General features: G+C 39.9%; 1 protein-coding gene across 1 annotated transcript in view; it reads left to right on the forward strand.

Moving 5' to 3' along the window:
- Positions 1-408: 408 nt before the first annotated feature.
- Positions 409-25093, forward strand: part of LOC149167587 (uncharacterized) — a 53364-nt gene continuing 28679 nt past the window's right edge. The window contains exons 1-2 of the mRNA XM_089433035.1: positions 409-581; positions 7186-7523. Coding sequence (XP_089289161.1) covers positions 506-581; positions 7186-7523 — 414 coding nt within the window. The 5' untranslated portion in view covers positions 409-505. The remainder of the gene's footprint in view (positions 582-7185; positions 7524-25093) is intronic.

Genomic DNA, 25093 nt, shown 5'->3' on the forward strand with positions numbered 1-25093 from the left:
CTAAAGAAGCTTGGGAAGAACGGGTGTGTAAATTTTGCACGTTTGGCGCTGTGGAATCGGAAAAACATTTCATTTTGGAATGTGATGCATTCAAAGACATCAGAAAAAGTTATGAGAACATGTTAGCATCAGTTTCTTGGCATTGTCTTTTTAGCGAGAGGATTGTTGGAAGGTTGGGTCAGCTCATCATCAATTTGAATCGGAAAAGGACTGAATTGCAAAGAGTGAAAAACAAGAAACTAATGATCTTGTAGACTATTTTTAGTCTCATAAACCTTAAAATATCATTTCATTTCATTTCATAAAAAATGTTAGTTTTTTCTTTTTGGAAAAAGAAAATACTACAACAAAAAAATATTCTACCCGTTTCCTACTAAACGAGCACATACCATTTTCCTATTTAAACATCCTTAACCTCCTTGGGAAACAAGCACGTCATCACTTCGATATTCAGACATCCTACATACCTTTTGGGTGTGAATAGGCTCTATGGTTGGTTGTTACCATGGCGAAGATTCTTCCAAAGGCAGAGGCAATTGTACCCAAGCAGGCCCAGTTTCTCCTATCTGCTGCACCACCGGGTACTTTCTATCCCACCAAGTTATAATGCTCTATTTTTCTCCTTCGCCTTTTATTAGCAACTTTCAGAACCACGGTCGCTGTTTTCTTATCATTTCCCCACCGCAATTTACGTCCAACCCAAATTATAGAAGTAAGAGAGGAGCTGATCAGGCCACTTTTGCTCAATAAATTGATTTCCTTTTGCCTTTTATTTCTTCTCCGCACAAACCGATTGTACCAGTTGGGAACATCGCCAGGTATAGGTTTCCCAATTGGGTAGTTCAGCATCTATGGTCTAGCCATTCCTTAATGTTACGAAGACAGTAGAAAATGAAATGCAATGCAATGAAAGTCCGTCTGATTCAGGGCAATTTATGAAATGGCCAGATGTCTGAAGGCAGAAATGATGATGACCAGATACGTACTGGAATTCAAGCCCTCATTGGGAATAGAGTCCAGTGTTTCCTTCTTGTTGGTTGCAACCAATGATACTGTTGGGGCTTGTATTTGTTGTGTGATTTCTCATGAAATGAACAAATGACAAATTGTTGGCAAACACATTGTTCTCATTATTTGACTCCATGATCAATTGCTGGCAAACACCATATGCCAACCTGCACTTCATCTTGGCTTTGCATTCAAGTCTGTTACATTTGTTTATATAAACTTTGAAATATAGGCCTACCAGACCAGCTTATATGGGGTTTGAAATGTTTGCCATATAATCCAAGATTCTGTTAATATATCTATTTAATTCGACCGTATTATTTGTTATGTGTAGTTCTGCTTGTTGGCTGTCTTCGTGCGAGTGTCATCGTAGGCTGGGCATTAATGGATCCCTGATTAATTGGTCAACTAGTTGTGTTCACACTTATTTTAATACACACATGCCCCGCATCCTTAAGGAGTAATCTTATCGTTGGATCCAATATATGATAGCTCAAAGCCAAGAGGCGCTGCTTGTTAGACCGATTGTGCCTGTTCTTCTAGTCTTTTACATTTCTAAGAATAGGCAGTGGCATCTTTACACCGTTGTGTCTGATTTGACCCTGCAGGGTTTTACAAGGTAAGTTTTTCTCTCTGCAGTAGGTTTAAAAAAAATGACAGCTTACTGCTTACAATGCTGGTTAAAGGCCTCTCTTCTAGCCAGATATGATATGATCTATTCGAGAAACTGAAGAAGTATAAGCTGGAAATTATGTTAGCTATGAGGAACTTAATATATTTACAGCAAACTGCATTACATTCTTTTGATGTGAACTGATGTAACTGTTTTTGTTACATTTATTAATTGTTAAAATCATGATCATTAAAGACATGGCTGTCTGTCGAGTTGATTGGTTAAACTTATGTCTAAGATTTAAATATCAAAACAATGATGCACATTCTGTTGAGATTTGTAAGGGTCTAACAAATGAAATAATGAATCCCGATCTCACTTAAATTCTGAAATAGCGTCCTCACATATGCCCTATGGAGAGATAGGGCTAGTGTGCTAGAGAGAGAGTGCAAAGCTCAAGAATAAGTGCTGAAAAATTAGAAATACACTGGTATTCCTAAGAGAAAGATGGCAGTCACAAGAGAGAATGCCAAAATTAAGTGTACTTAGGCTTATAACACTTTGTATTTCAGATCAAGAAGATCACAAGATTAGACAATACAAATGAAAGCTTGAGTTGTGTATTTTTACACAAGTCAATTGAGGTGTCCCTTCAAGAGGGGGTTATGGGTTCACAAAACAAGGTCGCACACCTCAAAAGGATTATTGAGTCTACATATCAAATTGACTAGGTCAGGTTTAAATTTTAGCCATACCAAGTAATACCAAAAAACGAATAAAGAACATGATCTTAGCCATCTTTAAAAGTAATAATGATACATAAGTTGTGGGAATATGTATAGATTACACTAATAATTCGAACACCTCCCTTTATGCTGAATTATGGTCACAAAGAAATGCCATTATAGCACAACATCCCCACTAAATGGTAAGTTTCCTACACCTATATGATGCCTCAAACTAGTGAAGGTGGACTCTGACAAGAATTTGGTGCAGATATTTGTACGTTGATAGGCTAAAGGAACAAAGATGGGCACAATGCATCCCAGAGTATAGAGATGGCAGATATAATGCATCGAAAGCTGAACATGTTTAGAAATATGATGATCCACATGATTATGAATAAGTTTGATGTCATAGTAGAGAGTTGTAGGGCTCTTTTAAGGAAGAGCCACTAATTAGAAATCATGTTCATCCAAACAAAATGCTTCCCAGCTAGGAAAGTGCTGCATACTCGGTCTTCGTAAAAAATAGAGCCACTATTTGTTGCTTCTTAGAACACTAGGAAATTGGTCTAGAACCACGGATAAACAAGCAATCATAGGTGGAACCAAGTCCATCAAGATCACCAAGCAAGTCAACATAAGAGAGTCATTGAAAATCTAAAAGAAGTCAACATCTACAAGAAGTAGCTAAAAGAAGTCGACATCTAATGAACATCAAGGAGTCAATGCCATTGTTTGGTCCTCCACATCCATTTGTTTAATGAAGGCATCAGGACCATCAATGAGAGTGTCAATATTTGAGTCAGAGTAACTCTCAATGGTAACCAAGACAAACTGTGGTTCGATGTCATCTCAAAGTCAAATGCTAAGTGACTTGCAAATGTCAAATACAAGAGGTGTATAGGTAAAGGTGAATTAAGTTTAGTAGTTCACTAAGTTTTTTTTTTTGGGTTAAAGAGTTTTTATCAATTCAGGAAAAAAATTGAGGGGGTGAGGATGCCCACAAGCCCCCTTTTTGTGAAATGTGTCTTGCTTTTCTAGAGGGGGCACCCACAAGCTCGCTTGTTTGCAAAACATCTCCTGCAACTTGATGAAACATTTTTGGGTGCATTTCATAGAGTTTCAGAAAAAGGGAGGCATGCCCCTGACCCTATGTGACATGACCCTGTGGAACACTAGTAGGTAAATGCTGACGAGGACCAAGGTCACCTTTAGAAAGTGAATTGCCAGAGTTAGAAGAGTACATAATAGCCCTTGGCCTTTCTAGAATAGATGGATCATGGAGGAATAGCTTCAGAAATTTTGAGTTGCATAGCTGCAGGGGCATTAGAAGGTGTAATCATTGTAGAATAAGAGACTTCAGGTGAGTTAGTAAGAGTCTCACCATCAATGCTCATCTAACTTGTTACTGTAGAAAGAGTGCTTGACGAAAACTTGTAGGAGGAGAATTATCATCATAGTGTGTAGGAGAGAGATGCACTGAAACTATTTGCAAAACATCTGTAGAAAGTAGTGGGAAAGACCTTGGTGAACCATGATGAAGGACTATGACTTAATGAGAGGAAGGATCATATAGACAATGTCTCTGGAATTTTATTGTAACCTACCAGAATATAACTGTGACTTTTGGGTTCCAATCTGTTTCACTTTGCCTTGGGAATATGAGCCCATGCACTCAATACAAAATTGAAGGTTTGGAGCTGCAGCACTTCTCATATGGAGTCATATCTTGAATTGCATAACTGGGAATCTAGTTGATAATGTGAGTTGCATAGAAATTTTTGCCTTCATTTTCTTGCCTTGAAGCATACATTGAACCTTCTCAGAGAATAGTTTTATTCTTCCAAACAATTACTTTGTCTTCATGTGAAACAGTCTCCTGCCAAGATATCTCGTGATCTTTGAATAATGTTTGGAAAGTATTGCTGGTATAAACTTCATAAGGAATAGTCCCGAGACACTTGATATTTTTCATAGCTCAATTCTCCACTAATAGTTTGAAATCCTTGAATTTTTCAGAAAAAAATTATCCTTGGATTGAACAATATATATCCAAGTAAGACTGGAAAAACTGTCACTACAAGCAAGGATTATTTAGCTCCCCCAAGATATTGAATGGTCATAGGTCTGCAAATATCACTACAAACCAATGCAAGAGGTTAAGATGCATGTCTTTCTTTAAGAAAGGACTCTTGATGATTTTCCTTCAGTGGACATCCTCCACAAACACCATCAGGTGGTTCAATTTGTCAAAGGTCTTCAATTATCTATGAATGACTCATATGTCACAAAGACCGAAAGTTGATATGATTCAAATGTTGATGCCACAACCTGCCAGCATAAGCCACCATAGCAACACATCGTTTCCGTGTTGAAAGAGAACTAGGCTTCCCCAACTTGTACAATATATCGGGACAACAACATTAAAACCATCATCGATGTCTTTTATTATCCATCAATCTGGCCACAATTCCACCTTTTTATTAGTGTGAGTGATGGGGTAAATAGAGAGAAGACTGGGTCCTATTCCTGGGAAATGAAGGATTTCCCTAAACATGGTAATCTCAATGAGAACGTTACCCCATCCTAAAATGGGCAGAGTTGAGTTATCACCGATAATCACTCTCCTGCCATTTTGTTGCAGTCACTAATGAGAGAGAAGGTGTTGGTGTTTCATCATATACCTGGTAGCTCTAGGGTCAGCAATCCATTCCTATGAAGTGGAGGAGGAGCTATCTGTAGAGTAGCCAAATGTGCATTGTAAGATGGATCCATTATATGTTACAGAACCTCTATAAAATCTAAAAAATTAATTAGGGTTTATACTTCTAGAACTGCTAGAAAAACCTAGGATGTTATGATCTAAGAAAACCCTAGTTTTGAACCATAAGATATGATGCCACTAAGTTACTAACCAATAGTTTTCAAATCAGCCAATAGAATTGAGCGTAAGGTTCACACGAACTCTGATACAATGTTGACATTTATAAGGGAGTTCCAAATCTACCCAAGTTCTGAAATAAGTTATAACCTTCTCAGTAGTGCTGTAGAAAGAGATATACCTAGGGCATGAAGAAGTGCAAAACCCAATCACAATTGTTGAAAAATAGAAATACACAACTGTGTGCTTAAGAAAACAATACTAATCACATGAAAGAATGCTAAAATTTAGTACCCTTAAGCTTACAACACTTTGCTTTTCAGATGAGGAAGATCACAAGATAAGATAATACAAGTGAGAGCCATCACACATGACGGAAATTTGGCTTGTGATTTATTTGTATGCTACATATGCACATATATAACTACATCGACAGAGAACCACAGTTATATTCTTTATATTATTTCGATTTCTATAGAATTTCTCACTAAATTGTAGCAGTCTTTAAAGCTTTATGCTTCTGTAGCTATTATTACCTTGAGTAATTTGAGATGCTGTATATTGCTTGGCTTATGATAAGTTTGTGGTTGTGTCTCTAAATAGAAACAAATTAATGAATGAAAGCCCTGATTGCCCATATTGGATGCTGTATATTGCTTGGCTTATGATAAGTTTGTGGCTGTCTCTCTAAATAGAAACAAATTAATGAGTGGAATCCCTAGTTGCCCATATATAAAACTTATGAGAATTACACACTCTTAAGGTTTTCTTTCTGAAAAATCATGATTTTATTAAATGACAGATCCCATTTCTGGGATTACCGAGTGCAAAGGAAACTGCTTTGGTCACATGGACCCAAAACCACAACTAGCCAACCATATATGAAAACTTACGAGAATTACACACTCTAGGGTTTTCTTTCTGTAAAACCAGGACTTTTATTAAATAAAAGATCCCATTTCTGGGACTGCCAGAGTGCAAAGGAAACTGCTCTGGTCACATGGACCGAAAATTACAACCAGCCAACCATGATTTATCAAGTTTTCCAACAAGGAACACAAAGCCAAGAGGCACCTCAGGGGTGGCCTGACAACACCAAAATGACCCCCACAGAACTAACAGATTATAAATATATATGACTGGGAATCCGGACCTATTAAGGAATGCCCATACAATGTCAGGCATGAAAAATTGCTTGAAATCCATTAAACCAGATGATTGCAAAGACCAGCCTTCAATAAGCTAATACCCATTTTCTTTGCAAACCCAGACCAAGGACTTGGAACATCATGAAGAGGGCCTAAGCTGCTTTATCACAGGGCTCTAGCTCCTCTTCGATAAGCACAGGGCTGGGTACCTGGTGGTTCAACAAGGTTTCAAAGTTTTCATCCCACATTGTTTCTTCTAGGACAAAGGAGCTACCATTGCTGAACACCTCATTGCAGGTAAAAATTACGTTCTGTTCCAGAGCTGTCAGCTTGCTCCCTATAAAGTAAAAGAATTCTTATTGTTGCTTCAGTGTGTCCTTATGTTTTCTTTTTATATCAGTTGTCTTCTCTCTGGCACCTGCCTATACAAAATTCACTTCCTGCTTTAGCCCGATGGATAGAATATAGACCTCCAATGGAACTTGAATGTTTTGGGTCCCGTAGATGAGAGCCAGACACTTTAGAGTATTTTCTGAATGAATAATACTCCTTGATATAGCTATATGAATGTTTGTCATTTGTTGATCTAATATTATTAAATTTGTATTTTGATATGAATGCCAAGTGATTTGTATATTCAAGTGAACATATGCATGCTTTTGATGGTATTATTTTTGGGTGTATTCTACATTATATAATCAGGGATGTGGAAATCTTAACTTCATATCTTGTTTGGGTTATTTATAGCTCGAGGATTCTTGATAGTTCTAAAATTGTGCTGAATCTCTCATTATTTTGTGTTTCTTCCAGTGGCTCAGGAATTTGCTAAAATCGCAGTTAATATCATACTTAAAGGTGATGTGGCTGCTAGAGGATATGCAAAAGCAGCCAGTGCATTGCAAATAACAGTAGATGCAGTGGATCAGGGAGTGAAAATGCTCCGTGACATCTTCATAAGATCAGCTCAATCCAATTTGTCGGCTGTCCAGATGACTGAATTTCTTAAAGATCTTGGGTTCCATAATGAGACAAGAGAATGCTTGGTAGATTACTGCAGTCAACGATTCAGGGAAATAAGGGGTCTGGTTGCAGTTCCAAGACTTAATGTGTCATCATACAGAAAGCTGGAATGGCGGCTTGATGTGCAGGTTCTAGAAATATCCCTCTTGAAACTGTGGAGAAAATCAAAGAGGAACATAATTCTTGTAAATTGAATCTAGATATGTCTGAAGCTATTCTGTGGTCTCTTCCTTGACTCGGCATTATCTGGATGTTTTTAAAGAGTTCTTGATTTTGCCTTGGTTTTCATAACTGTTTATGGGTGCAATTTCTATGTTTTTCTTTCTATTATTGGCAAGTTCAGATATTTTGCAGTAATATTTGAACTTCTGGCATTAGGCTATAGCACTTGACTCAGAATGAACCAGGTCTATTTACTGGATTATCCTAATAGCAGGGATTTCAGATCCTTCATTGAGGTAACCATAAAACCTCAAACCACAGTAAAAGAACAAGTTATTCAGGTCAAATATAAATGTATTAGAAGATTTAGAAACATTGGAAGTGGGGCAAGAAATAGGAATATTTTGAGAAGAAAGGATGAACCCCTTCATAGTAGGTGAGAAGGAATAAAAGGGAACTTCATATCAAAGAGGAAAAAAGATCCTTGAAGGAATTAGGGGGGAAATAAAGTTTTCTATGTACATACAGAACATCTAGAACATGTGATAATTTTCTTGCTACAAGTAATTGCTGAGTTTGAATGAATTAAATGAGAAAATGCAGGAAATCAACTTAAGTGTTTTATGGATGAAAACAAAAATGATAATGGGGGAGAATACATGAGTAAATCCTTTAAAGGATACTTATCTTAGAATGGTATATCATCGCAAAGAACTGTACGTTACATTCCTTGGTAGAATGGTATTACTAAGAGGAAGAACAAAACTTAGATTGGGAGGGGTAGATGTTCACTTCATGCAAAGGGAATGTAGACCAGAGTCTGTGCAGACACTGTTGGTTTCTCAAACTACATTCTAAACAAGTCTTTGACTAGCGCAACATGGGTTGTTATCCTCTTGAGAAATGGAGAGGAAAGAAATCTTCGATTGGACATTTTAGAACTTTTGGTTGCATAGAATGGGCTCATATTCCGAATGAGAAGTGGAAGAAGTTGGAACCAAAAAGCTAGTTTTGGATCATGGTCCACTGCTTTGAAGATATCCACTTTATGATGCGACTAAGCAAAGTAGTTATCTGACACTAAAAGAGTTGTTATCTTCGATGTGCAAGCTTCTGGTGCTGTTTTGTTGGCACCCTTTTCTGGTGTTTCAGGTACATGACGTATTCAAAATATTGCAGATTCTGAATTGACTAGTTTGAACTCTAAATTAAGTAGTCCAGTTTTTGAATCAACCAGGGTAACTGAAATAACTTCTAGTTGAATTTCTATTATTCAATCAATTGCCAATTAAATTGCTTATTATGAATCCTTTTGCAATATGGCCGAGTCTGTTCATCATGAATGAATCATAGGGACACCTTTTGTCAAGGATATTTGTTATCCCAAGTGGGTAACTAAGACCATTGAGGTTGTTGATAGTGAGTGGGTGATGCAACTGATTCAAGGAAGACTCGTGGAAAGAAATAACATGTTAATGTTGCACTCGTGCTGTGTGTGTTAAAGACATGGTGTTGAAATGTATGAAGATGCACATAACAAGCTTCAATGGGAAATTGCTATGGTTGAAGAATATAATTCCTTGCTAAAAATTAAGACTCGGGATTTGGTTCCTAGTCTGCAAGGAAAGAATGTGATAAAATGCAAATGGTCTATAAGGCCAAGTTTACCTTGGATGCTGTGATTGAGAGACATATGTATTGCTTGGTAGCAACGGGTTTTTCTCAACAAGAAGGTTATCACTGTACAAGGAACTTTGCTCTTATAGCTTAGATGAATTAGGTTTGAGTTGTTCTTGCTCTTGTTGATAGTTTTGGTTGTGAGGTACATCAAATGGATGTAAAGAGCGCCTTCTTTGATGGGGATCTCATTAAGGAGATCTACATGGCATAGCCACCTAGTTTTGTGCATGATGGAAATCATGTGTGTAGAAATAGGGAGAGTTTGTATGTCTTGAAATAGGGACTTAGGGCATTGTGTGAGAATATGGATAGCTACGTTCTTCAACTTGGTGTCAAGCATTGTGACATAGATCACAATATTTATGTGCTACATCCAAATGATGTAGTTATATTAATTATACTTTATCTGGATGATTTGATTATTTATTGGGAATAATGGTGATTCCATTTTTGGTGATCTGGATTGGATCATTATATTGTTTGTCATCTAACTTAATGCTTTGGGAGTGGAAAAAAAGAGGAATCAACATGCAAGAGTAGTTTTATTGGTGGGATCCAATGTGGAGAATTGGGGTTAGAAACATTTCAAGACCATTTTGAGGCATTAAATGACATTACTTGGTTGCGAAATTTCCATCTTAAATGCCAGACCTTGTTATGCTATTGTCCACTTAGAGACCTTTCCAATGGTGCAAGAATCACATCAATCAAAGTTCGTATGAAAATGTTATGCTTGTCGGAAATTGACTTACTTTGTTTGACCACCATGGTTTGAGAGGATGCCACGTTCGCCCCCATTACTTATGCAAAAGGAGCGAACCACATGGAGAGTTGGAAGAAGACTCTAGAAGGGTCAAATTTGTAACTCTCGCTGAGAGTTGGAGGAGTCAAATTTGACCCTTTGTTGGATATTGGGCTATGTTATAACTAGGCCAGTAGGAGGAAAAGGGTTTCCATTAATTTTCGGTTATATCTTGTTCCACAATAGAGTTATACAATTGGTAGTGGGAGTGAGAGAGCATAATAGAGGAAGTTAGTGTTTTGTAGTATCCTATTAGGTCTTGTTACCGCTCAAACTAGCAGGGGTCCTAGGAGTTGATCTTATAGAGCAACTACTAGGTCAAGGGGCAGCAATGGAGCGGTAGCCCACTATCACCTCAGCGAAGGCTCCCTGCTATTTACAGACTTTCACCGATGGGAGGAGACCCGGTAGAAGAGGAATCACAATGATGAATAGATCAATGATCAGATAAGGAGTGATTCCTAAAGCCTATTCACAAGAGAGACTCAATTAAATAGCTTACTTGCTTGAGAAACAAGGTGATAGGCTCTCTAGGAAGGGCTAAGAGGACACTTGAGCCTAGGTTTAGAGGATATGCCTTGACAAGGGGCTTCCTAGACTTAAGGATCCTTATGGATAATTGGTCTTTATGTGATCTTTATGGAATTAGAGTTGTAAGGTTGTGGGACCACACGAGACCAAGTGGACCCAAAATTAGGTCAACGATTTGGAGTTGATCAACCAAGGAGGGGATTGATCTAATTATGGAAGAGAAGAGGATCAAAGGATGAATTTTCTTTGGAGAATTGAATGCAATGATCCAAATGAGAACACTAGCCAAGGGAAACCTAGGGCAAGAAATGATCCTTGATCTAGAGCTTGCTTTATCTCAAGATCCCACCGTCGGAATTTCCTGAAATTTGAAGGGCCTCTAGAGAAAACCCTAGCATAGTTATGGACAAGAGATCAAACTTTTTTGATGGCTACAATGTGAGAGAAATGATGCCCTAGGTGACCTATGGAGGCGAGGCCTTGAAAGAGAAGGAGAGGTGAGAGAAATATCCTTTAAAAGTGATGATGAGAGAATGAATCACCTCTCATCTATTTATACAATCTCTAATGAGTTCGATTTGCCTAATTTGGCCTAATTGAGCCCCAAATAATAAAATAATGTGAAATAATAACATCCCTTGGTGACAAGCCCACCAAGATTGCTCAATAACATAAGAATAAGCCTCTCAAGAGAGTAGAATGATCGATAAAACGAGTTGTTGGGCCTTTGAGGAGGCCTAATGAAGTCTAGAGTGTGCATGATGTGAGAATGGACCTCAAACATAATGGACAAGGGGTTGACCCCTTGTTTTCCAAGCAAATCACAGTGGTGCTCCCAAGTGGGTGTGGGGGGCACAAGGACATCCTCATGGGTCTCCAAGTGGATCGAAAATGCTTGTAAACCATCTGTAAAGGCTAGGATGGTGACATAAGCCCTCCCTTTGTCTTTTGCAGTGAAACATATCCTCATTTGGACCCTAAAACATCTGCCAAGTGTATGGTGCAAGCATGGAGACAGCTGGGCATGGTGAACCAGGGGCATCATCCTCATCCAAAAGGTGGAATACAAGCAATCAATGAGCGGTGTTAGGGATCCATGAAGTAATCTCTGCTATGGTGGAGGTACATGGCTTTCAACGCTCACCTTATAAGTGCCAATGTGGTCCTCTGGAGGGCATGGATCCCATATAGGGAGACCAATCCCCAAATGGAGACTCACCTGCAATCCTGCATATGATCCAATGTGTCCCCTTGCCATCCAATACAACAAATAATTAGAATAGTCAAGTAAAAGAGCTTACAAACCATGGAATCAATGGGGCACTTCATGGTGGCATGCCCTTCCATAGTGGGATTTGACATGTTCAAGTGTTTCCAGGCTCAATAAGGGGGGTTAACACAGGACCCTATTAGGTGGTTTCAGCCTTTAAAGGGGGTGACATGTCCATGATACATCCACCAATGAGTAGGTAGCATGTGATAAGTAATGGGATAGAATGAGGACTAGGGGAAGGCTCCAAACCACATGTTATGGTACAAGGGTAGCTATGATGAGGGAAGCCCACACTTGGGTATATGAGTGTAGGAGGGAGAAAATCGTGGTACATGAGTTACCCCGACCTTTGTTTTTCCACCCTTCTTCATATGCCTTTTGCCTTTGATTGATTTTTCTTCATAACTGCTCAGGGCTCTAGGGGATGAGAGCATGATGTGTGGAATATAGCAGTAAATACCCCCTTTTGAGGTGGGGCAGCTCATTGCCCACCAGGGGTTGGGACAATCATGGGTTCCTTAATGTGGAGGGGGCTCATCTAGGGCCCATAGGAACCAGGGTGATGGCCATGAATGAGGGGTAGAGCTCATGTTTGGCTTTTGCCCACGTGCTAAATTTGTATGTCCCGACCATCTTTTGCATTTTGTGGTACATTTCTTGTTGTAAGTGGCCAAATTATGCTTTTTCCTTTCTTTTTAGTTGCATCAACCTCTGGGCATCGTTCCAGGCCCGACCCAAAGTGTGGACAAGGGGAGGGGGAGGCTAACCCTATGTGGACCCAGATGGGAAAAGTGATGAATGGGGTTAAAATGAGCGGAGGGGAGTGATGTATATGGTGTCGGGAAGTGGGACCATGCAACCAAAATCGAGATTTCCCATGTAGTGCCATCCCTAAAGCTAATGGCCAGTAAAAGAGATCCCATGGGACTAGGATACAAGGCTAACTACCGAATCAGACAGAGGAGACAAGAGTACAAACCTAGTCCACTCTTTCCGCCGAATACCCCCACCAATCCATGGCCAGTAAACAAAATTACTCAACTAAACCAATGAAAAGTCATACCTGGGGGTGAGGGACCACAAGGTTGGCTCAGGTGGCAGAGAAAATGGCACATTGAGCTATCTGGTCTCTGCAAGGGGTTGCCGGTTGAGGACCATCTTGGAGAAATTCTTTCTCCTAGGTATATCACCCACAAAGTGGTGAGTAACATGCCTCATGTGTAAGGTGTGCTTTCTCATTTGTACTCACATTATTTCCATTCTAGACAAGAGAGTAGAGTAGCCACATCTTTCTGTGGGTTTTCTCCCTTAAGAGTTTCTTAGAGCATATCTTGTGTTCATTGTGGTTGGTGTGTGATTGTATTTTATTGTTTTCTGTTTTCCGCATTTTTATCTATTACATGCATAAGCAGAAAAACAATAATTATTAAATATGGAATATAAATAAATTAACCCTAATAGTATAGATTTTAGTCTATTCTTATCAGATTTGTTGTGATGAACTGTCCAATGGAATATCCACAACAATTTACGAATCATTTAGTCTAAAAGTGAAATCAAATACTAAAAGTGAAATCAAATAATAGATGAAATTATTGACTTAAGTATGTTTCATTTCTTTCTTGGCATCCAAGTTATGTTAGCTGGATGGTGATATATTCATTTATTAGTGTAATAAGTATAAAAGTGCTCTATGCAATATAGACAAATATGTTTATTAATATGATAATATATTGGATAATTGGTAAAATTGATTAGATATTAACAATGAAGATAACCTTGAGTATAGATATGCTCTATGGTGTTTCTCTATTGAGAATCACACCTTTTCATTCGTAGTCTCTTCATCTTTTATTACTAATACAAAGTTATCATCATTATCATCTTTTTTTATTATATCCATTATGATATATATTCATTACATTGCCTCCCCCTTCAAAACACTTCAACCTCAAAGTGATGTTGAGAAAAAATATTTAGGAAGTTTCTCTAATTGACATTGTTTGTAGATTTGATTTTGTGTTGATTTTGTTTATTGAAGTTGAACAAGTTGCAAATCAATTGGAATGGTAAACCATGTCTTTCACATTTTCACATCCCATCTCCCAGTTTGTGCAAGCAACCAATAATTGAATCAAATCACCACACTAGCAACAATTATAGGTTCCTCATACCTCTTATTGTGTTGCTCAATGATTTTTTTAGAAGCACAATTGCAAGACCATTTCCAAGTTTGGCATTGATAGTCAAACCCACTTTCAAGTTAAATTGCTTGTAATGTTTATCTCTTCCCCATTCTATGCACTGTCTCAACAAAAGTACAAGGGTCAAGGCCACCATTACCACATGTTGCAACAAAATCTGGCACCCCCAAAGTGGAAATTCCCACATACATTCCTATGAGGTCATGTAATCCCAAGTCCCAATTGATTCATCATCTTGAGAGACATGACATTTGTTGATGCACTGGAATCAATCATGTAGTTATGCAACAATAAGTCATTAACCATCAAGGTAATGAAGAAAGGGATATGGCTACTATTTTGTCTCCTGAGGCTCATGGATTATAATACTATTGGGCAATCTTCATTGACTTCATTCACAAACAACTTAATTCTTCATTGACTTAATTCTCTCTTAGCCTAAAGGCAAGAGTGAGGTTGTTGTTACCAGGCCAACCCAGAGTATACTCACTTAAGAGTGCTTTTCTTAGGCTTGAAGCCATTATTACAATAATCATCAAGGCATCAAAGCTGATCACATAACTAATGGGGATTTGAACTTGGGTAGGGAGGATAATAATCATTCCACCCAACGACTCAGGATAACCACAATTGACCTAATTAATAATTACATATGTAACACAACTTTATTATGTTATTAATGAAATCATCATCACAATATCTAAGACTATGTTCCATTCCTTTGCCCTTATTTTCCTCCTTATTTCTTCCTAGCATGGCGTTTCTCCACACATTTTCATTATGACATCCACATCAATGCTTTGGCCTTTGATCTGTCTCATTTGATTATCATTAACGTTAAACACCTTCCTTCGAACATTGTAAACATGACCATACTCATCATTCCCATCATATGCATTATGTGTAAAGTAATTGTTGACAGTGCTGAAAATCCGTCAACCAAGGGGATCTTCCCGATATGAAGTCCCAACTAGACCTCACACCGTTTGGTGTAGGAGTCCCATCCGGTATAAAGGCCTAGTTGCCATATACTTAGAGATATGCCTTGGCTCTAGCTGTCATCACATGAGTGTTATGCTAGTATCTTCAAATAACAAGGTAAGTGTGCATGATGAGTGCGTAACGTAACTGTGTCAAGGTTCTCTTACTGCAAAAAGGGGGAGAAAAGTGAGCCTCTAAGTGAGAGGTAATAGTACCACCCAAGAAGAGACACACGAACCAGGAAGGTCTGTTCAACATCCAGTGGAATAGTCGATAGTGGACGCGGTAGTCGTTAAAACCAAAGTAGAAGGGAAGACCCGTCCACCATCCAGTAGAGTAGTCCACAACGGATGTGACAGTCGTTATAACCAGTAAGCGAGGAAGGTCTGTCTAGTATCTTGTGGAGTAGTCCACAAGGATGAGACAACAGTGATAACCAATACAACACATTCCCAACAAGGTAAGTACTAAAACAACCGAAATAGTTCAACTATCTTAGTACATGTGAAACAAACATGAATTACAAATGTCGAAAGAATAGTCTTACAACATCCACAAGACATGCATGAAAACGCGCTGGCCTGGACAAACTTTTGTGTTAAGCAAAATTTCCAAGACACATATGTACATAATACATCACTAGCTCCAGTAGTGGGACATTGGAGCCACTCCTTGCTCCTCAAAGAACTAATTGGAAACTCTCTATGCTTCGTGGGAGGAGCCAAGGTGAAAAAGTCCTTTGCTCATACAATGAGGGGTATATATAACCATGGGTGATGCTTGACCCTTGTGACTATTCGACCAACCTCATGACTGTTCAACTTCCTATGAATTTTCCACTAACATGACTTTTCATATTCATGTGTGTCCATTGGACTTCCACTTTACATTACATTTGATTTACAATAGACATGGCCCATAATAGTGATGTGGCCTTTGACAACTCATGACACGACTTGACATGACACTGCTGACACGACTAGCTTGCTGAGGTGGCGATGTCAAGCCGTTGTTGCCCCTGAATGATAGATGTGCTCTTGGATGCACTTTCTCTTCTCCTCTGCATAGCTTGATGACGCAGGGTCTTCAGCACTTTGGTCTTGGGAGGTGGTTGCATGCATGTGTTCCCTTTGCTTGTACTTGATAAGCTTCTTTGTTTGTCCAACTGTAAGCGAGTCTTCTAGCATGTTTGCCCCTCCTTCTCCTTCTTCATCGTCTCGCCATGATTTAACAGTATACCTGTACCAGCAATTCACTCGTGACTGGACGACATCAAATCCAAAACTTCCTAGTCTAAGATGATGCATTGTTATCCATGGACTAGGTTCGGTACGGATGACAGGCTAGGAAGAGGGCCCAACAACTGCGCAGTTCAGGTGACAGGGAGGGAGACTAGTCACTGAGACTGCACAAAGACCAGTTCAGGCTTGGCTGAGGAACTTCTGAGCACAATCTTCACTATCGGGAAAAATTGCGAAGAGGCCACTAGGAGTTAGGATTGCGTAGTTGAGATCATTAGTGGAAGGTGCAAGATGAGACCCTGGGAGGCAGGTCGATGCAATTTTCTGAGGGAAGGTAGGACTGGGCAACAGAGGGGCTTGGGAAGACATGTCTGCGCAGTTATGGAGATCAGTGAGTCCCGTCTGAGGGAGGACATTGGGGGACACTTCTGCGCAGTTTTTGGAGGAAAAATAGGCTGGGTTCTCTGCACATTGCGGGGTTCCAACAGGCAGGGAGGAGGCTTGATGACTGATTTTGCGAAATGTGTAGTTCAGGTCAAGCTTGAGGTAGCTTCTGTGCAATTCTTGGAAGGAAGGCAGGCTGCTCAATTCTGGGATTGTGTAGTGCAACTGCTCTAGGGGGCAGTGCCTACACACTGCGCAGTTCCAGGCAGTAGAGCAACATCACTGAGGGCTGAGACTGCGCAGTGTGCAGCTCAGTTGGGGTCCAGTGAAGAGAGTTGTCTGGTCGGAAGGATTTTCAAGAAAATGGCTAAGTGTGGGAGGCAAATGAACTTGTGAGGAACTTGACATTGTGATCACACACTTAGCATACTTTGACAACATGACAACATAGACCACTAGAACAACAAGACAAAGCATTACCCTCTGTGAGACTGTCTAGAACTAAAAGCGACAAGTGTGACACTTGAGATAGACCTTAGGACGACCGTGACGACACTTGTGCGACAGTGCTTAAAACTTTGTGTATGAGTGCGACAGGTGTTTACATGGCTAGGACAACTTGTATACACAAAGACCAACCTTCGAGGTCACCAGAAAGGCTCGCAAACATGACATAACAACCAAACATGCCAAAAGACGACAATTGATCCAACAAGCGAAAGGGAGCAAGACACTTAGAGGAAACACATGGAATGATTGTCAGTGCTTGCAACCATGCATGTCATTGAAGACATAATGATATGACAATGATAAGCGGTCCTTCATGCTACACTAAGAGGTGTATTTCAAAAGATGTGTTTCGTTTTCCATACCTACCCTCCAAAGGGTTATGCATTAGATGGAGTCTTCATGCAGTCTCGATCTTCTATCATACCTTGGGTTCCTTGGTCTCCTCTTTTTCTCCTCAGCTCCTTGAGAGTCATCTAGCATGTCATCCATCTTCATGGCCATTGAGAGACACAATTGCGCAGTTTAAGCGGGTAGTGACTGCTGCGGGATATGGCCCTGGGAGGACACATCGTTTTAGGATGCAAGGTGGACTGGGCAACTGAGATGCTTGAGGGACAAAACTGTGCAGTTTCTGGAGAGTGGGTTCCGGCTGAGGGAAGGACATTGGAGGAAACCACTGCGCAGTTTTGGATGCCAAGGGAGGCTGGGCTTTCTGCGCATTGCGCAGTTCTAGCAGGCAAGGGAAAAAGCTTGAGGGTTGTAGATGCGAAGTGCGCAGTTTAGGAAAGCTGGATGAGGCTAGGTTGCTAGGGAAACTCCGGAATTTGGTTAAGTGTGGGATCAGTGGAACCGATGTGAACAGTGATAGAACTTGACTACGATCACACACTTGAACACTTAGTGATACAACATAGACCATCCAGAACATATAAAAACATACTTCGCTTAATGCAACAACCTTTGTGGCAGCTTACGACAAGTGTGGCTCCGATGATAGACTTTGGGAGGATAAAGGCGACACTTGTGCAAGAGTGCGTGAAATGAGTGCGAAACATGTCTATGTGATGAGAACAACCCATTCTCACAAAGATTTCCCCTTGAAGCAAAACAAACTTCCCTTTGCATGACAAGCGATAATCCCCATGCCCAAAGATGACACATACTATATAAAGATAAAAGCGTGAACGACTCTTAAGATTGAAGAAGGGAGCTTGAGATCATCAACTTACCAATAAGTGACTAAGGAACAACCAATCATAGGATCCACAGTAGGCTCCGAAATTTGAGTGCAGGCCAAAATTTTGGAGGGTGTTACAGCCGCTACAACAACAATCTTCCTTTGCAAAATTAATGTTTTCAAATTTAAGTGCATCACCACTTGTTTCTCTAGTTTGTATGGTTAATGACATGCATTCTCATAGTGGGAATCTTGATAAGTTCTACACCAAGGCAATGTCCCATGTTCAACCTTATTATTAGGATTCAAAGGCATAGGATGTCTTTGGTTTTGATTTGGAGGACCCCTCTTTCTTTCCTCTCCACCATTCCCCCTAGGTCGATATATGTTTTGTTGAGCATTTTCCAATTGTATCAATCTATTTGGCATAGCCATGCATTGTTGGATAAAATTGGTTTCCGTTTATTTATTTGTTTTAGTTAATTTAGTGATGGGATCGAGATTAGTCTTAGCTATGTTAACTGCTCGAGACCATGTTTGTTTTTCATGTGGGAGCTAGAAGAACCAAGCAAGGATTAGTTGTATTAATTGCTTTAGATTGTGTTTCGTTTTTTTTGTGGGATTGAGAAGAACCAAACAATTTTTATTTCATAGAAGCCATCATGCTCCTCTCTATTTTTATGGTTGACTCTTAGGTAGCTCTAAGGTTTTGAAGGTCTTTCTCTCTAATTTGGAAGCCCAATTCTCCATCAAATGTTTAATGAATTGAGATAAAAAAATGAGAATTGACACTTTGGGAGGTGTTAAATTATGCAACTAGGGTCAAATTCCACTTTGGATAGCTCATTTGATGGAGATAATCATTGCATTGAATTCCTCTTTTCGAGAGGACCAAAATTGACCTAAAGTTCATCAGATTGGATAAGGAGAAATGGATGGATTTTTGAAATAAGGCTCACACATGTGAAAATTGTCAAGGTCTGCTACACCATCATGTAGGCTCATGAAGCCCAAAAGACATGTCTTTTCACCCACATGGATTCATATAAATACAAGAGACCTCAAACCTCATTTGGCACTTCATCACCACACATCACATCTTCTCTCTCCTCTTCCTATTGGCTCGTACAACTCAGAAGTGGAAAATTTCTCACATGTGTGAAGGACAGGTGGTTGTTTTGATTGGACCGAATTACAAAACTGTTGCAGGATGTTGACCAACATTGACTTGGGTGAAGTTGACCTTCTTTGACTGCGTTTTTGGGTGGAAATTCTCTATATCTCTAGGTGCATTGGAGGGCACACAATCGAGGAATTCTGAGCAGTTTGACTGGCGTTGACGTTCTAGTTTGACTGTAGAAAATTGCAGATTGGGACAACAGACTATCTCTCTCCTTTGACTGAGTTTCACTGAGTTTTTGAAGACTGTTTTGGGCTGACTTTGACCAACGTTTGAGGCTGAGTTTGACTGAAGTTGACCGAGCTTCTAAAGGATTGTGTTGATCGTTGACTACTGACTGGTTAGGGCTGTCTACACTGCTGTTGACTTGGGCAGATTACAGGAAGATCAGATTTGCCTATTGTTGACTTCATCTCTCTCCTTTGTCTCTAGTTTGGATAGTTGTTTAGCATATTTGGATATTGGATATTGACATTGGATATTGGCTAGTCAAAGTTGGATAGTTGTTTAGCATATTTGGATATTGGATATTGACATTGGATATTGGCTAGTCAAAGTTTGACTTTGACTCTTGGATGGTGTACTCTCTCTGTTGAACATGTGAAGACAATCTAATAGAAGAAGATTTGCAAGGGTTTGCCCCCTATTGGGATTTTTCCCTGGTCATTGACCAAATATTGTGTCTCTTGTCTCTTGGTTGTCTTTCATTATGCATTGGAATAATTGTTCTATCTACTATTGCTCTACTGTCATTGGTTAAATTGAAGAAGTGGAAATTCTTAAATTGGATGCTATTGGATATTGTTGAAGTAATAGTACAACATAGAACAATTGATGAAAAATTAACATGGTATTGGAGCCAAGTTGAAGACAAGCCCAAGAGACATAGAGCAAGAGCATCCATATTCTAAGCAATTGATTGAAAAGGGAAAAATCTTTTGGTAAAATGTCTTCCTCTTTCTTCAAAGAACATGAGAAGTTGGGTGACTCCTCTAACTTTGCTGCATGGAAAGTCAGGTTGGAGATCATTGCTGATAACAATGATGTTTTGGACTTCATTCAAGGAAGAGTACTTGAGCCTCCGGAGAATGCTTCCGCTGCTGTCAAAAACAAGCATAAGAAAGGTGAGTTAAAAGCAAAGCAAATTATAGCTGATGGTTTACAAGATAATTTACTTGCATATGTCGGAAATTTGAGAAAGTCTAAGGACATGTATGATAATATAGCTGGCATGTATGAAGTCAACAATTTGAATGAAATCATCTCTTTGAAAGATCAACTCAAAGACACGAAGATGAACAAAGGAGAATCTGTGCAATCATACATTATGAGGATATCTCATCTTATAGAGCAATTGCAAAGAATTGGGGAAACCACGCCTGATAGGGAATTGGTGATTAGAACACTTAGAGGTCTCCCTCCCATTTGGGAAACCTTCATTACTACTATAAGCAACAACAATAGCTTCCTGTCATTTGATGAGATTGTTGGAAAGCTCACTCAAGAAGAATCAAGGATGATATCTAGAGGAAGAATTCAAGGGCCAAATGAAGGAGAGCCCACTGCCTTCATTGCTCAAGGAAAGAAAAAGAATGCAAAGAAAGGAAAGGGAAAGCCATCTAAATCAAGAATACCTCCTCAATCCAATCGAGATTCCAAGGATTCAAGAAGGTGAGATAGAGATGTTGAGTGCTACAATTGTCATTGAAAGGGTCACTATGCTCAAGATTGTCTCGAAAAGAGAGATGCTCCAAGAAAAAATTCTTTAGGGTCCTACAACAATAACCGTGGCTTCAACAACAACAGGTCATATGAAAGAAGAGATGATAGAAGAAATGGAAGAAGGAATGAAAGAAGGAATGAAAGAAGAAGAGGCTCCCTCGATGATCATGAAGATAACTATCATCCTCCAAGGAGGTCAAGGAACTCCAGGTATGAAGGCAATGCTACTAATCAATCTGAATGTATTCTTATTTCTGCATTGTCTAGTTCATCTCCTCCGAAGTCTTGGGATAGTTGGCTGGTTGATAATGGGGCATCTCACCACTTCTCTGGACATAAGGTGGTTCTCTATAATTTGGTAGAAAGGGAGACTAATTTGAACATTATTCTTGGTGACAATACCACTGATACCGTAAAGGGATTTGGTTCTGTCAAATTTCATTTGGACTCTGGGGAATCTGTTTTGCTTCATGATGTAATGTATGTGTCTGGATTGAAGAAGAAGTTGGTTTCGATATTTGCTTTGGAGGATAAAGGAATGAGGGTTGCATTCATCAAAGGGAAAGTACTCACTTGGCTTGTTGGATCCTTTATGAGAAATGCCTTCACATTGGGATCTAGGTTTGAAGGACTCTATAGAGTCACTGGAAGACCTCTTCTAGCTTTGGTCCATAATACAAATCATCAAAGCGAGTTGTGGCACCGAAGATTAGCCCATCTACATTATGATGCTCTTCCAAAATTAAAGAAGCTAGTCTCCAGGATCCTCGATGTTCAAGCTCAACATGATGGAGTATGCCCTGGGTGTACTAGTGGAAAGAAGACAAGGGGACCATTCCCCTCTAGCGAAAACAAGACGAAATAAATTCTTCATCTCATTCGTTCTGATATATGTGGTCCAATGCCTGGGCAATCTCTTGGGGGTCATCTCTATTACATCACCTTCATTGACGATTTCTCAAGGAATACCTGGATATATTATTTGAAGCACAAGGATGAGGCATTCAAATTATTCAAAGAGTTCAAGGCTTTTTTGAAAATCATACAGGGAAGAAAATAAAGATCTTCAGGGCCGACAATGGCGGGGAATACATCTCAAACTAATTTATAGACTTTTGCAAGAAGGAAGGAATTAAGGAGATCATTGTGTCCTACACTCCCAAACAAAATGGAGTGGCTGAGAGAAAGAACATGTCCCTTGTGGAAGCTTCCTGATCCATGCTTCATGATCAAAAGCTACCAAATTTCCTTTGGGTTGAAGCAATAAACACAATGGTATATGTTCAAAACAGGTTGCCTCATCAAGCTTTAGACAACAAGACTCTTGAGGAAGTTTTCACAGCTGTCAAGCCCGATATTGGTCATCTCAGAAATTTTGGTTGCCCCATGTATTTCCATGTGCCAAAGGACAAAATAAACAAGCTAGAGGCTACAGGAAATAAAGGTGCATTTGTTGGATATAGTGAATATTTTAAAGTATTTAGAATATATATTTCTAGTCAAAGGGAGGTTGAAATTAGCAAGGATATAATATTCGATGAAGATATTGCCCTTAGAAAAGCAAGGGACCTCCCTCCTCCTCCTCCTCCTAAAGACAAGAGTGATGATATGGATATTCTAGAAGGTCCTTCTATGCCTGAATCTGAGAAGGACATCGTTGATGATCCTATGGAGCCTATGGACCCTTTGGATCCTCCTCCATGCGATCCCCTTGCGAGGAAAATACCACTTTGGCTCAAGGACACACTCCAAGATGCCGAGAAACATGCTGTTGCTCGTGGAATTTTCAGGGAAGCAAAAAGCCATGCATGTACCAAGCATATGTTGTTGCTATGAGCAATATGATTCAAGCTGAACCTAATACCTTTGAATAAGTCGTAAAGGAACAAGTATGGAAGGATGCTATAACCAAAGAATATGACTCTATTATGAAAAATGACATATGAGATGTCATGTCGAGACCGAAGGTAAGATCTGTGGTAACCTCCAAATGGCTCTATAAGATCAAGCATGGGGCTGATGGAAGCATTGAAAAATACAAAGCAAGGTTCGTAGCCTGTGGATTCTCCCAAAAAGAGGGAGAAGATTACGATGATATATTTGCTCCTATGGCCTGATATACAACCATTCATTCGATAATAGCCCTTGCTGCAAGTCAGGGATGGACTCTTCATCAAATGGATGTGAAGACTGCTTTCTTACATGGTTTGCTTCAAGAAGAAGTGTATGTTGAACAACCTCCAGGATTTGAAGTTCATGACAGGAAGACCCATGTATGTCGATTGAAGAAAGCTCTCTATGGATTGAAGCAAGCCCCTCGTGCTTAGTATGCTTGTATCGACAATTACTTGATAAAGTTGGGATTCACAAGGAGCAATGCTGATCCAAACTTGTACTTCAAAACAATCCAAGGTATGCCTCTCATTTTGGTATTATATGTTGATGACTTATTCATGACAGGTGCAGACCCTCTCATTCTATAATGTAAGAGGAAGTTGGCTTTTGAATTTGAGATGAAAGACCTTGGTTTTATGCTTTATTTCTTGGGACTAGGAGTATCGCAAAATCCAGACGAGATTTTCCTTTCACAAGGAAAATATTTTGTAAAATTGTTGGAAAGATTTGGCATGATTGAGTGCAAATCCTTGCCTACACCTATGGAGATGAATTTTAAGAAGCTGTGTGGAGAGGGTGCTGGACCGAACCTAGCCAACCCCTCTGAGTATTGACAACTGGTTGGCGCTCTAATGTTTCTTGTGAACACTTGACCCGACATATGCTTCGCAGTTAACACTTTGAGCCAGTTACGATCGAGCCTCACCATGTACATTAGGTCGTTGCCAAGCATGTATTGAGATATCTGCATGGGACTATTAACCTTGGATTGAGATATGCCGTTGGAGATGTTAGACTACATGGATATATGGATGCAGATTGGGTTGGTAGTGTTGTCGATAGGAAGAGTACTTTTGGATGTTGTTTTAGTCTGGGGTCTGGCACGATATCGTGGATGAGCAGGAAGCAGAAATCTGTAACCCTTAGCACTGCTGAGGCTGAGTATATTGCAGCTAGCCTAGCGAGTTGTGAAGCAGTTTGGTTGAGGAAGCTCTTTGGAGAGCAATTTGAGCAGGTTTTGGAAATGATAGTCATCTATTGCAATTTGCGACTACAAGAGTGGGATTCGTTTGTTAGAGAATCTTGTGTTTCATGACAAGTCCAAGCATATCGAGATCAGATATCATTACATCCGTGACATGGTGCAGAGAGGAGTCGTGAGACTCCTCCACACTTGGACAAATGAGCAGATAGTCGACATTCTCACCAAGGCTTTACCTAAAGGGAATTTCTTGGTCTTCAGAGTACAACTTGGACTGGTTGAGATGACCCTTTCGAATAAGGGTCTGGGCTGATCAAGAACATTGAGCAGTGCTCTTCCCCCTTGGTTGAGCTCCTAGGGTGAGGAATGGAGCTATAGGGCTCCTGGGGATGAGAGACCTCTGACCGATAGGATGTTGAGACTTGGGATCTCCCCTAGTCAGAGTATGCCCCAGTTAGCATCCTTCCCACTCTATGGGATAACCTCTCCCATCTGGCCAATGGGTTGAGGGACTTGGGATAGAGTGTGATCCCTACCCCTTGCAGTAGGTGGATCTCGCCCAAGTTGGTGGATGCATGTGTTCTACCATCTGACTCTTTAGGGTTAAGATGGATGATCAGGGACAATAGGGTAGAGTGTGATCCTTACCTCCGGTAAGTTGATCTCACCTATTGTCAGGGACTTTGGGATAGAGTGTGATCCCTACACTTGGGGTAGGTTGATCTCACCCATTGTCTTTAGTTCCAGGTGGTAG

This window comes from Pinus tabuliformis, chromosome 5_1 (assembly GCF_031772625.1).
Source record: "Pinus tabuliformis cultivar Carrire ecotype Pingquan chromosome 5_1, CPIR1, whole genome shotgun sequence".
Lineage (NCBI taxonomy): Eukaryota > Viridiplantae > Streptophyta > Pinopsida > Pinales > Pinaceae > Pinus > Pinus tabuliformis.